The sequence below is a fragment of the Chiloscyllium punctatum genome, chromosome 15 (assembly GCF_047496795.1).
Source record: "Chiloscyllium punctatum isolate Juve2018m chromosome 15, sChiPun1.3, whole genome shotgun sequence".
NCBI lineage: Eukaryota > Metazoa > Chordata > Chondrichthyes > Orectolobiformes > Hemiscylliidae > Chiloscyllium > Chiloscyllium punctatum.
In genome coordinates, this window is record NC_092753.1 from 16,442,552 (window position 1) to 16,460,009 (window position 17,458).

General features: G+C 43.6%; 1 protein-coding gene across 2 annotated transcripts in view; it reads left to right on the top strand.

Moving 5' to 3' along the window:
* ace2 (angiotensin I converting enzyme 2) overlaps positions 1-17,458 on the top strand; it is a 92,415-nt gene continuing 74,957 nt past the window's right edge. Inside the window, exon 1 of one of the 2 annotated variants that reach the window (XM_072584723.1) lies at positions 1-18. In XM_072584723.1, coding sequence (XP_072440824.1) covers positions 16-18 — 3 coding nt within the window. In that variant the 5' untranslated portion in view covers positions 1-15. Of the gene's footprint in view, positions 19-15,806; positions 15,883-17,458 lie in introns of those variants that run through there. The other variant, XM_072584724.1, reaches the window with a different exon arrangement.

Sequence of the window (17,458 nt, forward strand, 5' to 3'; positions counted from 1 at the left end):
AGAGGCAATCTCAAAATGGTGAGTGAGAACAATGCGGGTAGGGCATGGTCTGTTTAGCTGTTTTCTGACAGAAGTATTGTAAGCAATGAAGTTATAAAGTTTATTTTTACAAAAGGGAAGTGAACACGGTTAAACACAACATCCAAATTAAAACGAAAACTGAAAATTAGTGTGCAAAATTAAATGGTGGAACGCCACTCAAAGAGACAGCCAATCTTGGCTATCAATAAGACTTATGGGTGATTATCTCAACCAATGAAAACAAAGTCAGAAAGAAGTCAGGTTGAAATTGGCTGTGAGTAAACCAGATTTGGAGTTTAATGTATAATGGAAATGTTAACTATCTGAATAAATAATTCACAACATGCTTAACTAATTAGATTAGCAAAAAAAGATCATAGGAATTCATTGCAGGCAGGAGAAGGGAAAAGGCTCGCAGTAAGTATGTTGGATCTTTGATGATAAAATTGTTTTCTTCTTTCTGTCTGCGTGCATGCCATGCCCCACCCCCAGCCCCCACCTTACTAATTATCACTGGGTCCTCTGTGAAGGGGTCTTTAGTTGTTTTTCCTGAACTATTACGGCTGCTTTGACCATGGTTTCCTCCTAAAGGTGTTAAACCAGCGACCTCAGCAGCCAACTGCAGACACAATGAAAGAAGGTAACGTATGTTCAGGATGCATTGGCCATAGAGTCGAACATGAAATACAGCACAGAGAGAAGGTATTTAGCCCAGCTCTCAACCCACCTTCTCTTGAATCAATCCAGTCAGCTCTTTTCAAATGCGTAATAAACACAAAAAGAGAAACAGTTAAGGTTTTGAGTCCATTTCGATTGTTTTTCTCTCTCCTGCTGAGTTTGTCTAGCATTCTTTTTGCTAGAAATGTCTCTTCTATCCCTGCTTACTTCCCTGAAAGTCTCCACTCAATTTCCTTTTGACAACTCTGGCTGGCTCTACGTCCAAGTCCATCAAAGCCAGTGTGTTCCAGGACATTGCAACAATCTGTTATTTCCTCATCTCTTCTCCAAACCTCTAGTTCCTCTCTCTGTCACATGTCCTCCCAGTTTCCTTTCCTTCAAGGATGGTAGCCTTAGTTACCTTGTCACTAAAATCCCTCACCCTTGGAACACATTTTGTTGAATCTCCCTTGCAGCTCTCAAGGGCCCTCAAAGGGTCAGAACTGGATGCAATAATCTCATCATGGCCTAACCAGAGATTTATACAAGTTCAGCACCACTTTCCCTGCTTTTTGTAGCCAACACCACTTTCTTGATGAAGACCCAGATTTAATTTACTCTCTGAATATGTCCTGTCACCTTCAAGCATTTATGTGCATGAACACCCAGGTCCTCTGCCCCTGTGCACCCTATAGAGCTATCCCATTAAGTCTATACTTCCTGTCCCCATCCCTTCAGTTAAAATGCAACACCTCACACTTCCAATTGCCACTTGTCTGCCCCTTCTCCTTGCCTCTCTATGTCCAAGCACAGTTAAATAGCATCATTCTGGTGTCGATTAGGACAGGAGGCTGTCTCTGTCATCTTACTGGTCATGATCTGTTTGATTGTAGTGGACGGGGCCTGAGGAAGATTTATCAGAGTATTCTCATCAATTTGACTGTGCAGGGAGTATTGAGTACAGACTTGGGAATAACAACTGCATCAGATGGACGATAGCGGAGTTGTGACTAGATGTTGTCAAGATTACTTATTGATTTAATAATATATTTGTCATATTATTTTTTCCAGTTGGCATATGCTTTAATAGCAAGGCAGTTTGCCTTTTAACACAGCAGTGTAATATAATGTGTTCGATTGCCATTCTTCTGTCATCATTTTGATGGAAACCCTTGAGAACAGATGACAGTCGCTAGTTGTCCCAAGCTGATGAGGGAGAACCCACACAGAACATTTGCCGCTCTGTCTTGGATAAAGTGGCCAAATGTTAGCAAGTAGCTATAGACTGAGAGGTAGTAGAGGAAGAGAAGATGTTTCTTCATGTGGGTCAATCTAGGACAAAAGGTCATAGCTTTAGGATATGGGGTGGCAGATTTTTAAAACAGAAAGAAGAGGAGAAATTCTTTCTCTCAAAGGATTGTGAATCTGTGGAATTCACCACCCGGAGAGGGGTGGATACCGGGACATTGAGTAAACTTAAGGAGGAGGTAGACAGATTTCTAAGTCGGAATGAATTGAAGGGTTTAATGAGAGTGGGCAGGACAGTGGAGCCAGGCCAAGATGAGGTCAGCCATGATCATATTAAATAGTGGAGTTGTCTCGAGGAACTGAATTATCTTCTCCCACGGTTAGTTCTTCTGTTCTTATATTCTTCACGTTTGTTAGCACTGGGGATTGGCAGAAAACATGTCCCCACCGCTGTTTCAAATTCGGTGACATTTTGTGATATATTGTCTCAAATGCCAAAACCAAAGGTGAAAGATATTCAACTGCATCCTCCTTACCTTTTCTGCCAATTTTTAATTCCAATCCCCCGTGACTTCATCTGCTTTCACTTCCATGACACTGGTCCTTCTCCAAGACTCATATACCCAACACCTATGGCTGCCCTTGTAGCTAATCCCTACTCTTGGCCACATTTGCCGCTTTGTCTTCATGACACGGTTTGATTGACAGCGTTGTCAAGGTGAAGTTAGAACAACTTCGGGGGGGGGGGGGTGGGTGAGTTATTCTTATTAAAGCTAGCTTCATCAATGAGGGGGGAAAACAGTGAACTGATTGTGATAATATGGATTCTCAAGAAGTTGGACCCAGAACAATTGAATCAGAGAGCTGTATGGAACAGAAGCAGAATACTTAGACCTTTGAGTCTATACTTCCTGTTCCTATCCTGGCCCATTGTTCACACAGCAACCCTCCAGCTCTTGGTTCAAGTCCCTGCATGTTACAATTACATTTTAATGTGGTGCCTGTTTCTGACTCTCTCACTCTTTCAGGTGGAATTCTAGATCTTCACCACACTCTGCGTGGAAGATAAACTCCTCAGGCACCCTTCAATCCTTCCACTAATTATATTAAATCCATGCCCCCTACATATTGACCTGCCTATGAAGTGACACAGGTCATTCTTATCCCTCTACCCTGACCCCTCATAATTTTTGTACATGTCAATTAAGTCTGCCCTCAATCTCCTCTCCTCCAAAGAAAGGAAGCTTATCCCATCTTTCCATCTTACTGAAGTTGTCCAAAGCAGCCCACATCCTCATAAATCTGCTGTGCACTCCCTCTAATGCAATTGCATTCTCCCTGTAATGAGTAATTGTATCTAGCTATGGATTAACTAGCTTATATATAGATTCTGTTCTCACATTGTCTGGCTCAGCTAATATAGAATGGATGCTACATGCCTTGCTAATCATATTCTCTACCTGTCTGCCTACCTTTGGGGACATGTGGACATGTACAGTCCTAAGGACATTCTGTTCCTCTACCTAAACAATATCCAACCACCTATTGTATGAGGGAGCAAGTGGTATAGTGGTGATATTACTGAGCAAGTAATGCAAAGGTCCAGCAAATGTTCTGGCTTCAAATCCTATCGCAGCAGTGGTAATGATTAATTCAATTATTAAAACTTGGAATTGAATCCCTGCTGTTGGCGTCACAGTGCTCTGTAAAACCAACAATCCAGCCAACTGAGCTAAACCAATTCCCCGTATGATTCTATGACGAGTCTGTCATGTCCTAATCAACAACTTTGTTAAAATCCACATAGATTACATCAAAGTTGCAGTCTCAGTAATGTTGACCATGGCAACATTTGTGGCAAAAACACCATCCAATTCCCATTCCAGGAAAGAGATTGGTTCTCCTTACCTGGTCTCGGTGCTTGACCCTACTACTTGCCAGCAGTAATGGTCTATCAGTTGGAAGGGAATTAATGATGAACAATAGAGACCTTGACAGTGATGTTCACTTCCCATTTCAAACTGAAGGACGATTCATTGAGTATCGAACACATTATCCCACTCTTCTGTAGATTGAATTCCATTTGACAACCTCCCAACAGATCTATCTCTCAACTTTAACCCTTTCCTTCCAGTTTTCCACTTCCCCTTCACTGCCATCAGCCATCAATGTACTGACCAAAGGAGTATAGGAGTCCAGATGTTATGTTGAGGTTGTACAGGACGATGCTGAGGCCTCTTCTGGAGCACTGTGTCCAGTTCTGGTCGCCCAGTTATAAGAAGGACATGATTAAGCTCGAAAGGACTTGGAAAATATTTAGAAGGATGTTGTTGAGATTAGAGGGTTTGACTTATAAGGAGAGGCTGGATAGACTGGGACTTTTCTCACTGGAGCGTAGGAGTATGAGAGGTGACCTTATAGAGGTTTATAAAATCATGTGGGGTTTAGTTAAGGCATATGGCAAGTGTCTTTTCTCTTGAGTGGGGGATTTCATGACGAGAGGGCACCTTTATAAGATGAGAGGAGAAAGATTGAAAAAAGAGATGAGGGGCAAGTTTTTCACACAGAATCTGGTTTGTGCGTGGAATGAACCTCCAGAGGAAGTGGTCGATGAGGGTACAGTTGTAATGTTTAAAAGACACTTAAATAAGTACATGAATAGGAAAGGTTTGGATGGATCTGGGCCAAACACAGGCAGAGGGGGGACTAGTTTAGGTCGGTCCGAAGGGTCTGTTTCCATGCTATACGATTCTGTTGTCACCATAGTCTTACCAGACCATAGGGGCTGCTCTGTCATTGGAGAGAAGTAACTGGGGGTGATTTAACCTGAGGGCCACCAGACCTCAGGCAAGGGAAGAGGTTTAGAAGGAGAGCACTTCATCAAACCTCAAACTGGTGATGGGAATTGAACCCATACTACTCTATATACCAACAATCCAGCCAACTGAGCTAAACCAATTCCCTGTATGATCCTATGACGAGTGTGCCATGTCCTAATCAACAACTTTGTTAAAATCCACATAGATTACAGCAAAGTTGCAATCCCATCAACCATCCTCATTATCATCTCAAACATGTCAACAGGTTAGTCTGATATGACCTTCCTTTTGCAGTTTGCTTCATCTGTCCTTTAAATCACAGTCTCCTGGAATTATTTCCAATAATTTCCTCGTTCTATCAAGGTTAAACTCAACTACCAGTCTTTCTCCTTTTTATAATAACGCTAGCATGTTAGCAGTTCTAACCCCATGCTTGTAGAGTGGCAATACAACAGAAGGGAGGGTATCTCAGTGGTTGATATACATTTATTAGGCATTCACATCTCAAGCTGAGCAATTACACCATTCAAGTGAAATTGTGAGGTGTTGTTGTGAGTGTTTTTGAAATTATAGTCAATAACAGTTATCACATTCTGCTTAATGTTCCACCAGCATCCTGGAATTCTCCTGTTATTTTGAGAAGTAATTTATAAACTGAAGAGTAAGAAGACCCAACTGTGAAATGTCTGAGTGAATACGCCCTTTCTGAAATTGTCTTCTTCCTTGAATTAGAGACACGAACAAACCAAAATACAAGGGCTGGGGAAACCCAGCAGGTCTAACAAGTTAGGTCTAGGAGAATGAGGGGTGATATTGTTGAAATATGCAAGACTCTGAGGGGCAGATATTGAAATGAAGATTCCACTAGTCGGGGAATCTTGGACGGAAGCATATAGTTATTGAATAATCATTTAATACTGAGATGTGAATGAATTTCATCTCCTGGAGAAGAGTGTGACAATGCTACTCTCTTAAGAAGGTTATTTTGCCCTTGGTGTTTTTTTTTGAGAGGTGTTGTAAAGGCAGAATCTCTGACATGTCTGGAAATATCTGCTTGAGAAGGCTTTTATGTTTGTTTTTAAGAACACGTACAATGAAAGGTGAGTGGTCAGTTCTCTCGATTTAGCGTTTTTTTCTGGTTTGGTTTGGTTTTATCAAGCAGCCTGTTTGAAGCTGGTGGTCAAGTTTTAGCTGGGGACCCAAAGAAACAGATCAATGCTGATGGCAGCCCCCCCCCCCCACCACCACCCCCCCCCCCCCCTCTCTCTCTCTCTGATATCTCTCCTGTAAGAACCTGTGTTTAACTTTACCTTTTTTTGACAAGGAGGTGTTTATGGGGATGTTGCAAGTATTTGGAACAGCATTATTAAGTTGCGATAGAGTCGATAAAGTTTTCAGATAGGCTAAGTTATTCTAATTTCTGTTCCCTGTTGTTTGTGATTCATTCAGTAGTCTGGAAATCAATTCTGCTTTGTTTAAAACTGAGTGGCTGGGCCAGCTGCATCCCTCCTGGAATATCCGCTCTACACCTGCTTAAAACAACCAGCAAAGTTAGGGTCTGGGCTAACTTCTTGAAATGTTTGGAGGGGGTCTGGTCTGGTCCATAGCAGTAGTGAATGCCTCGAGCTGTGGAGGCTGGATTAGTGAAAAGATTTAACAAGGAGGTAGATGGATCTTGAAATATCATAGAGTGGAAGACAATGAGGATCTAGCACAAGAGGGCGGTTATGTTATGGGGCAGGTCAGTCACAATTTTATAGAAGATAGACCTGAGGGGCTGAATGGCCTAAAGGTGCTGTTATTTCTCGTGCGTGGCAGCATCTGTGGAGAGAGAAAGAGTGAATGTGTTGAGTCCATGAGGATGCTGCTTCTGAATCGAACAAAATGCTACTGGCAGTGCAGAGGCAGCATGTTGTGAATACTTGATCACGGCACTGGATCTGTGTGTATTACAAACAACAAGGGTGTACTTGGGCAGACCAGGTTCACGGAGACATCATAGGAACCCGTTCGGGAAGAGCACTCAGATAGGGAGATCCTTGGAACACCACACTGTAGAAGTGAGGACCAAGCTAACATCTGGACACAATTGTTTGTCGTGTGACAGTTGACTGGTGGAACCCGATCGTGGATACATTCATACTGTTTACCCTCTGAGCATTTGCAAATTGGAAGGAGAGATTTGACGATGAAAATCTGCTCGACTTTAATTTGTGGGAACAGGTTGCAACCACAACTCTGAGGCATTACAATCCAGGGGCTCAGACATCTGCTACTGAATGGGGACTGGTTAGTCCGGTCGGTTCAGCGGGCAGCGTGGAGGCTGAGGGTCCACCCCTTCTTCCAAAAAAAATACTCTGAACGTGTAATGTTTGGAAGTGGTTCCTGAACATTTTAGGAAAACTGGACTTCCCAGTGCGGGGTGGGCCTGGCCCTTGAACAAGCTGCTGTGGAGTCAGAGTGTTTAACAGCTGTTTGCCCCTTGAGCTGCAACAGCAAAATTGTACAACTCTGAGGCTCATTGCTGCACGGATACTGCTGCCATACCCTCTGCAGCACAACCATGCGAGAAAGCTACTGGAAATCCAGCTCTCTATTCAAGTACCCAATCAGGACCAAAACACGTGAGCCCTTTTGGTGCTTTTCTGACCACAAAACCCAGAAGCACTTCTGGTACCCGGTTCCATTCCTTTCCAAGAGCAAGGAGACACGGGTGTAGCACTGACACAAAATAGTTCTTTCACCTTTCCATGATGGCCTACGGGGCCTACAGAAACGTGTGGGATGCCTCATAGCTTCTGCAATTGTGAAGCTGCAAGCTCTACTCCCACTGTTTTTGTTATCTAAAGCTTAATTTTAGTGTCAACTTAATGATAGGCATCATTGCACCAAGAGTGTGCTGCTGGAAAAGCGCAGCCAGTCAGACAGCAGCTGAGGAGCAGGAGAATCGATGTTTCAGGCATCAGCCCTTCATCAGGAACGATCCATCATTGCACCAATATCAATACAACAGCAATTATATCAAGTGCATTGTGGCTGGATGAAATTATTCTGAAGATTAAACCAGAAAACGTTGAACTTAGATTGAATTTGCAAGCATTTATCCGATACTTTCGACAATTGAGTGAGAAATAGATGGCTTCTTTTCGCTCAGCGGTATTACACGAGATGGTTAAAGACATGGCTTGCTCCTTGTGTATTTCCAGTGGTCGTCCATCTTGTTTTCTTATCTCAGAAATGGCGGGAATAACTCAAGTCTCTACAGGAGTAAGGAAAGAACAAACTAGGTATCTTAAAGGCAGGGAGCCTCCTTTCCTAAGTCTCAGTGTATGTATGCGCTACCTACCTGGTTAAAAAAAACCTGCACATTGGCTGGAATTTTTACGAGATAACTGGGAGGCGGGGGGGGGGGGCATTTTGTTTAACATCTCTGGAGTGACGTCCATGAAAAAGATTCTTTGACTGTGCCGGGAGAAATGTTAATATAAATGTTTTACCAAACTGGTTAATTGCTTCTCTTTTGTATGACTATCCAGTGTGAGATCGATGCTCGCCACGTTTCTTTTGTTCAAAACGAAATCAAAATAACCTGTTTAGCATAAACAAAACTAATTCCTAAAGCATGTGGCAATCTCTGGTTAACACCTGAACTGCAACTCAGATGTTAAAACTTTATCTCCTCAATCACCCAGACAGACACAGAACAAATACAAGGTAAAAACAATGACTGCAGATGCTGAAAACCAAATACTAGATTTGTGGTGCTGGAAGAGCACAGCAGTTCAGGCAGCATCCAACGAGCAGCGAAATCGACGTTTCGGGCAAAAGCCCTTCATCAGGAATACAGCACAGTTCAGCCTCTTTGGCCCCCGACATTGCGCCAATCTGTGAAACCCATTCTCACACAACATAAAACTAAAAGTCCCTGCTGACAAGCAAAAGGGAAATTAACAACTCTGTGGACCAAGGGTCTGGAAACACAGGATAAGATGTGATGATTCCTCATATCTGCCGAACGTGCCACTGATAAAGATGAATTCCTGACAGCAGTGAATTGGTGATAGATGTGCAGTTCTGATTACGACCACCTCGGGAATTGGTCATATTCCACCTCTTCAGGTCTTCCTGAGTTGACAGAAAACTGGAACTCAGAAGCTCTGTCAAGTTCTCAAGAACGTCAAAGGATGCAAGGATTTCAGAAGAGGGTCTTGCAGCTTCTTGAATATCTTCTTCACAGACTTAGGTCTGTAAAACAGAATTCTAGTCCCAAAAGGATTGCTTGGCAAACATAGAGGTTCCTTAGTCTTTTCAAGGCCTGTATTTCCAGTATTTATGACATTTAACCCCATCTTTTATCTCCTTAAAGGCATAGCTTGGCTACTTTCTCAATAGTCCCTTGATTTATAATAAGATAAATAACAGCACACATTAAATTGTTAACTTCACTTCTTAGAAATTACAGAGCAAAATCTCTTTAGGAGTAGTCACCATAGTTTTGTGAGTGGGAGATCATGCATCACAAATTTGTTAGTGTCCTTTGATGAAGTGACCAGGAAGGTTGACAAGGGCAGAGTCGTAGACTTTGTCTATTTGGATTTCAGCAAGGCCTTTGAGAAGGTTCCACATGGTAGGCTGCTCTGGATTGTTAGATCGCATGGAATCCAGGGGGAGCTGGCAAATTGGATACACAATTGGCTTGATGGTAGGAAGCAGAGGGTAGTGGTGGAAGGATGCTTATCAGACTGAAGGCCTGTGACTCATGGAGTACCTCAGGGGTTAATGCTGGGCCCATTGCTGTTTGCTATCGGTATCAATGAGAATGTGCAAGGCATGATGCATAGGTTGGCTGATGACACTAAAACAGGAGATATTATGGGCAGTGAGGCAGGTTCTCAGAAATTGCTGAGGGACCGTGATCAGCTGGGGAAGTGGGCTGAGAAATGGCAAATGGAGTTTAATATAGATAAGTGTGAGGTCTTACAGTTTGGAGAGTCAAATCAAGGTAGGAGTTTCATGGTGAATGTTAGGGCCTTAAGGAGTGTAGTGGGACAGAGGGACCTTGGAGTTCAGTTGCACAGTTCTCTGAAAGTGGAGTCACAGGTAGACAGGGCAGTGAAGGAGGCTTTTGGCAAACTGACCTTCATCAGTCAGGGCACTGAGTATAGAAGTTGGGAAATTATGTTGCTGTTGTACAGGACGTTGGTGAAGCCGCACTTGGAATGTTGTGCCCAGTTTTGGTCATCTTGTTATAGGAAAGATGTTCTAAAACTGGAAAACATGCAGAAAAAATTTACAAGGATGTTGCCAAGACTTTGAATCAGACAAATGCGAGGTGCTGCATTTTGGGAAAGCAAATCTAAGCAGGACTTATACACTTAACGGTAAGGTCCTAGGGAGTGTTGCTGAACAAAGAGACCTTGGAGTGCAGGTTCATAGCTCCTTGAAAGTGGAGTCGCAGGTAGATAGGATAGTGAAGGCGGCATTTGGTATACTTTCCTTTATTGGTATTGAGTGCAGGAGTTGGGAGGTCATGTTGCGGCTTTACAAGACATTCGTTAGGCCACTGTTGGAATATTGCGTGCAATTCTGGTCTCCTTCCTATCGGAAAGATGTTGTGAAACTTGAAAGAGTTCAGAAAAGATTTACAAGGATGTTGCCAGGGTTGGAGGATTTGAGCTACAGGGAGAGACTGAACAGGTTGGGACTGTTTTCCTTGGTGCGTCGGAGGCTGAGGGGTCACCTTATTGAGGTTTACAAAATCATGAGGGGCATGGATAGGATAAATAGACAAAGTCTTTTCTCTGGGGTGGGGGAGTCCAGAACTAGAGGACATAGGTTTAGGGTGAGAGGGGAAAGATATAAAAGAGACCGAAGGGGCAACTTTTTCACACAGAGGGTGGTACGTGTCTGGAATGAGCTGTCAGAGGAAGTGGTGGAGGCTGGTACAATTGCAACATTTAAGAGGCATTTGGATGGGTATATGAATAGGAAGGGTTTGGAGGGATATGGGCTGGGCACTGGCAGGTGGAACTAGATCGGGTTGGAATATCTGGTCGGCAGGGAGGGTTTGGACCAAAGGGTCTGTTCCCATGCTGTACATCTCTATGACTCTATGGTGTGAATTATAGGGAGAGGTTGGACAAGCTGGGATGTTTTTCTTTAGAGTGTAGAAGACCAAGAGGGTCCTTACAGAAGTATATAAGAGCATGAGAGGCACGGACAGGGTGAATGCACTTAGTCTTTTTCCCAGGGTTGGGATATCGAGGGCTATAGGGTATCATTTTAAGGTCAGAGGGGAAAGAATAAAAGGGAACCTGAGGGGCAACATTTTTACACATGAACGGGAGGTGGGCAATACGTAATGGGTCTAAATAAGGATTCGGAGTCAGTACAGGCCTGGCGGGTCGAAGGGCCTGAATTGAGAAGGAATTTCTTCACCCAGAGGGTTGTGAATCTATGGACCTCTAAGCCCAGTGAAGTAGTTGAGACTTCCTCAGTAAATGTTTTTAAAGCCAACATCGAAACCTTTTTGAACAATAAGGGAATTAAGGATTATGGTGAGAGGGTGAGGCCGTGAAAAGGTCAGTGACGATCTTACTGAAGGGCCAGATGGCCTACTCTCACTGCTATCTCTTATGCTCTTATTATCTGATGCATAACATTGTATTCATGTATACTACATTTGGTAACATAGAAATATTATTTCATGTTGGGTATTATTTTTCTTCAGAAACAGAAGCTCCCAACAATACAGAACGCAGAAGGAAGTAAGCACATGGATTTTTTGAGAGTTAGATAGTCATTTCTACAGCCCTCATGGGGATATAACTCCCTCTTCCCCAACCCTACCTGTAAGACAAAGGTAGGCCGTATTCTGTTGAACTTCTTTTGTGGAATTATCTTCCATCACCCTTTCAGGCAGTGCACCACCGATCATAAACATTTACTCTAAGAAAAACACAATCAAATCATCTCCACTCTGTGTCTAGTGATAAATTATTCTGACTCTGGTGTCCTCTGGTTGTCGACACTGGTGTCAGTGAAAACAATTTCTCCTCAATTCCTCTCCCAAAATACTTCACAATCTTGAACCTCTTTATTAAATCTCCCTGTAACCTTCTCGGTGATAAGGAGAATGGCCTTCAGCTTCTCCAGTCATTCCAAAGACTCGAGAGCCCTGTCTCTGGTTTTGATTTTATAAGTTTCCCCCTCTGTACCCTCTCCAAGGCCTTACCCTCCTTCTTAAACTGCAGTGACCAGAATTTAATACAGTATTCCAGCTGGCCAGTGTTTAATCTTGGTTCAGTATAACTTCCCTTCCCTCGGAATCTGTTTAAAATTGGATAACACAGACTCTTTGACAACATCTGACCTTGCCCTGGCATTGTCAAAGATTTGTGGACATATACCCAAACACACTTTCTTACACCACACTCCTTTTAAAATGGTACCATTTAGTTTAGGAATGAGAGGTGGAGCAAGGTGTATGTTATATACCATGTGTCGGGGTATGTTATATACTGTGTGACTATATGTTTACGTGTGTGTTTTAATGTTGTCCCTCAGACCAGGTTTTCCATTTGTTGAGGTTGTGTCTAACCTGTGACCTAACTTCATTTTTCTGCCTTTTCCCTATTCCCGTTCATACATTCAGACACAGAAACCACCTCTGCTTAAACCTTCCAATTGATCCAGCAGCCAGTGACACCTACTAAAGCAAGTTTGAAGCTCTTAGTACCTTTTAGATGAAAAAGGATTTCCTAATTGCATTCCTGATAAATGGAGATCTCATTTTATTGGAAGGTGAATCTGATCCTTGATGCCACAACCTTCAAAAATCATTTCTCTCGATCTACCTGTTCCTCATAAAATCTTCAACACTTGATTATATTACCTAGAGCCAACAAATCTCGATCCAGTATAACCCTAGTTTATGTGATATCTTTCCTGGCAATTTAACCCTTGGGATCTGGATATCATTCCAATACATCTGCACTATACTCCTTCCAAAGCCAATATATTCTCCCTCAGGTGTGGTGCCCAGAACTGGCATCTATCAAAAGTTCCCTAACAGAGCTGACTTCTATCTCTTTATATTGTACTCCAATCGATATAAAAACACAGTTTATTCTGCTCCTCCTTATTCCTCCCTTGAAGATACATCCCTGCATCCATCTATTTTACAAATCTTCCTCGGTTTTCCTGGAGTCTGTTGCTATCCTTTTCACTGTCACGTTTTCACCGACGTGAGTGTCGAAAGCCAGAGGACTCCAGAGTCAGAATCATTTATCACGAAGCACAGAGCTGATTGTATTTTTCTTACAGCAAATGTTTATGATCGGAGCTGCGCTGCCTGAAAGGGTGATGGAAGCTAATTCTCCAAAAAAAAACGTAACTTATTTCTGAGTTTCTTTACAACTGCAAACTTTGAGCTGATGTAGATTACCTCAGGTTTACCTCAACAACCACACCAGCAGTAGTAGAAGTGAGCTATATCCTGAAATTCGCACTCATTCAACAGCGGACAGTATGGTTTAGGAACAGAACCCTTCATTCCACCATGTCTGTGCTGATGGTTCTGCACCAGGCCCGACCTCCTCAAAACATTTCAAGGATGCAGCCTGGATCCTAACTTTGCTAGTTGTTTAAAATGGGTGTGAAATGGATATTCCAGGAGGGATACAGCTGGTCAAACCACTTAGTTTTTAACAAATCAGAATTTATTTGCAAGGTTACCGAATGAAACAAACAAAAGAGAACAGACTATAGAATAAATTAACCCAACAGATTATCCCAAATTAATGACGCTGTTCCAAAACTTGCAACAATCCCCATAAACACCTCTTAACACAAAAGGTAAAGTCAACCATAGGGTCTTCCAGGAGAGATGTCAGAGAGAGAGGAGGATCAGCATGGGCCTGCTCCTTTGGGATTTCATTTAAACCTGTCTGACTGCTTTCAGTGAATAGCCAGGCTGCCAAAAACCAGACCAAACCAAACCCGTGAGCAACTGAGCTGGGAGAACTGGCCACTCCCCCTTCATTGTACAAGGGTTTTGTTTTTAAACTTGAAAGCTTTTATCTGAGGCAGTATCTGTTAGCTATTATCAAACTGACCCTAAAACCCAACCGAGCCCAGAGTTTTCAGAACCTGTGTTTTTACGACCTCCTGAAAAAAAAACAATGACAACATCACCTTGTTAAAGCAGCGGAATCATCACATGATCATGATGCAATTCTAAATTAACCCCATCTGCCATACAAGGTCTGTATCTCTCAATACCCTGCCTATTTATGAATCTGTCTAAATGCCTCTTAAACGTTGCTTTCATATCTGCTTCTGGTACCCCCCCCGGCAACACGTTCCAGGCACCAACCACTAAAAATATTTGCCTTGCATATCTCTTTTAAAATTTCCCTCACACTTTAAACCTATACTCCCTTGCATTTAACATTTCCACCCTGGGAAAGAGATTCCAACTATCTGCCCTATCCATGCCTCCCCTCATTTTAGACACTTTATCATGTTGCCCCCTCATCCTCCAATACCCTGGGATGGGGGAGTCCAGAACTAGATGGCATAGGTTTAGGGTGAGAAGGGGAAAATTTAAAAGGGACCGATGAGGCAACTTTTTCACACAGAGAGTGGTGCGTGTATGGAATGAGCTGCCAGAGGAAGTGGTGGAGGCTGGTACAATTACAGCATTTAAAAGGTATCTGGATGGGTATATGAATAGGAAGGGTTTAGAGGGATATGGGCCGGCTGCTGGAAAATGGGACTAGATTAGGTTGGGATATCTGGTCAGCATGGACAGGTTGGACTGAAGGGCCTGTTTTCATGCTGTACATCTCTATGACTCTATCACACCCTCGTGAAAACAATCCAAGTTTATCCAATCATCCCTTCAAGCTAATGCACTATAATCCAGGCAACATCCTCTTTTGCACCTTCTCCAAAGCCACCACATCCTTCCTATAGGTCAGTGACCAGAACGGAACACAATACTCCAAGTGTGGCCCGACCAAAGCCTTATCCATCTCCAATATGACTTGCCAATTTTTATACTCAATGCCCCACAAGTCTTGCATCACGCACATACACTACACTCAGCCTAGACAGACTGAACAGTTTCCAACCCTGTGAGGCATCACATTTACATGCATCCAAATACTCACATCTGTGTATTGGTTCAGAACCATGACACAAGTTACATGTGGTGCCTGAGTCCGATGAGACCTCACTGCTCTGAGCTCTGAAGAAAGCTGAGAAATGGAATAAACTAAATGTTTTACTTTATGGACAAGCTCCCCGAAGGCTTCCTGGACATAATCTAACTTATTAGGAGCAAGTGAGGACCATACTTGAACGAATCAATGATATGGATTTTCACCCTCTCACTGGCACATGGAATGAGCAATATTTAATGGGTGGCATGGCAGTTCAGTGGGCAGCGCTGCTGCCTCACAGTGCCAGGATTCACTTCAACATTTGGGTGACTGTCTATGTGGAGTTTGTACATTCTCCCCGTGTCTGCACGATTTGGTTTCCTCCCGCTGTCCAAAGACGTGCAGGATAGGTGGATTGGCCATGCTAAATTGCTCACAGTATTCAGGTATGTGCAGGCTAGGTGGTTTAGTAGGGTGATTGGGTGGGATGCTCTTCAGAAGGTTGGTGTGGACTGGATGGGCTGAATGGCCTACTGCCACACTGTCGGGATTCCATGTGAAATCGTATCTCTGAAAGCTGGTTTCAAATTTCCAGCCTGTCTCCTCCAGTTTTAACGTTCTGAGCAAGACAAACTGACTGGTCCGATTGCTCAGAATCCAGTTCCTTTGGAATAGTAACCATTGTCATTTCTATCCTTCCTTTTCTAAACGAGGACATGCCCAGCTTAAACAATCACCCCTCATAGCCCAATCCTTCCAATCCGTTAATCAATCTGCTCTCTCAAACCTGTGTCCTTCCAGCAGGTGAAATATCCTTCCGCACTGTGGGAATTAGAACGAGATTGCATAGTTGTGAACAAGTCTGCTGGGAATACTGATGGCACACTCCTCAGTTACCTGAATAAGTGAGGCTCCAAAAATACTCAGGACGTTGAACACCACTCAGGAAGTTGAATTTGGATAAATGTGAGGTATTGTATTTTGGTAATACACATAAGAGCAGGAGTTATACAGTTAATGGTAGGGCTCTGAGTAGTGTTGGCCTTTTGTCCGAAACATCGACTCGATAGCTCCTCGGATACTGCCTGACCTGCTGTGCTTTTCCAGCGCCAGACTCTTGGACTCTGGGGAGTGTTGTTGAGCAGAGGAGACCTAGGGGTTCAGGTACACAATTCTTTGAAGTTTGCATCACAGGGTGGTTAAGAAAGCATTAATCGCACTTGCCATCATTGCTCAGACCTTTGAGTAGAGGAACTATAAACCAAATAAACTGCCAATGCTGCAGATCGGAAACAAAACTCAGCAGGTCTGGCAGCATCTGTGAAGAGAAAGCGTTCACGTTTCGGGTTAGGTGACTTTGAATTCTCCTCACAGATGGTGCCAGGACCTGCTGAGCTTTCCCACCAATTTGTGTTGTTATTGTCTTTTAGTAAAGGACGCTGAGGTTGTACAGAAGATTGGTGAGGTCAGTTCTGGAGAACTGAATACTGGATTAGTGGTGCTGGAAGAGCACAGCAGTTCAGGCAGCATCCAACGAGCAGCGAAATCGACGTTTCGGGCAAAAGCCCTTCATCAGGAATAAAGGCAGTGAGCCTAAAGCGTGGAGAGATAAACTAGAGGAGGGTGGGGGTGGGGAGAGAGTAGCATAGAGTACAATGGGTGAGTGGGGGAGGGGATGAAGGTGATAGGTCAAGGAGGAGAGGGTGGAGTGGATAGGTGGAAAAGAAGATAGGCAGGTCGGACAAGTCCGGACAAGTCAAGGAGACAGTTACTGAGCTGGAAGTTTGAAACTAGGATGAGGTGGGGGAAGGGGAAATGAGGAAACTGTTGAAGTCCACATTGATGCCCTAGGGTTGAAGTGTTCCGAGTCGGAAGATGAGGCGTTCTTCTTCCAGGCGTCTGGTGGTGAGGGAGCAGCGGTGAAGGAGGCCCAGGACCTCCATGTCCTTGGCAGAGTGGGAGGGGGAGTTGAAATGTTGGGCCACGGGACGGTTTGGTTGATTGGTGCGGGTGTCTCGGAGAACTGAGTCCAGTCCTGACTGCCCTGTTATAGGAAGGATATTATTAAGCTGGAGAGGGTCCGGAAAAGATTTGCCAGGATGTTGCTGTGAACGGAGAATCTCAGCTATAAAATTAGACTGGAAAGATTGGGACTTTTTTCACTGGAGTGCAGGAGGTTGAGGGGTGACCTTACTGAGGTTTATAAAATCATAAGGTGGATGACATGGGTCTTGTCCCTTGGGTGGGGGTGTTCAAAACTCAGGGGCATGTTTTTAAGGCAAGAGGAGAAAGACGATGAGGGGCAACGTTTTTACGCAGCGAGTGGTTCGTGTGTGGAATGAGCTGCCAGAGAAAGTGTTGGATGCAGGTACAGTAACAATGTTTAAAAAACATTTATATAAGGTCATGAAAAGGGAAAGGTTTGGAAGGATATGGGCCAGGAGCAGGCAAGTGGGACAATTTTGGTTTGGAAACATGGTCAACATGAACTGGTTGGACCAAAGGTCCCGTTTCCGTGCTGTACGACTCTATGACAAACCAACCCGC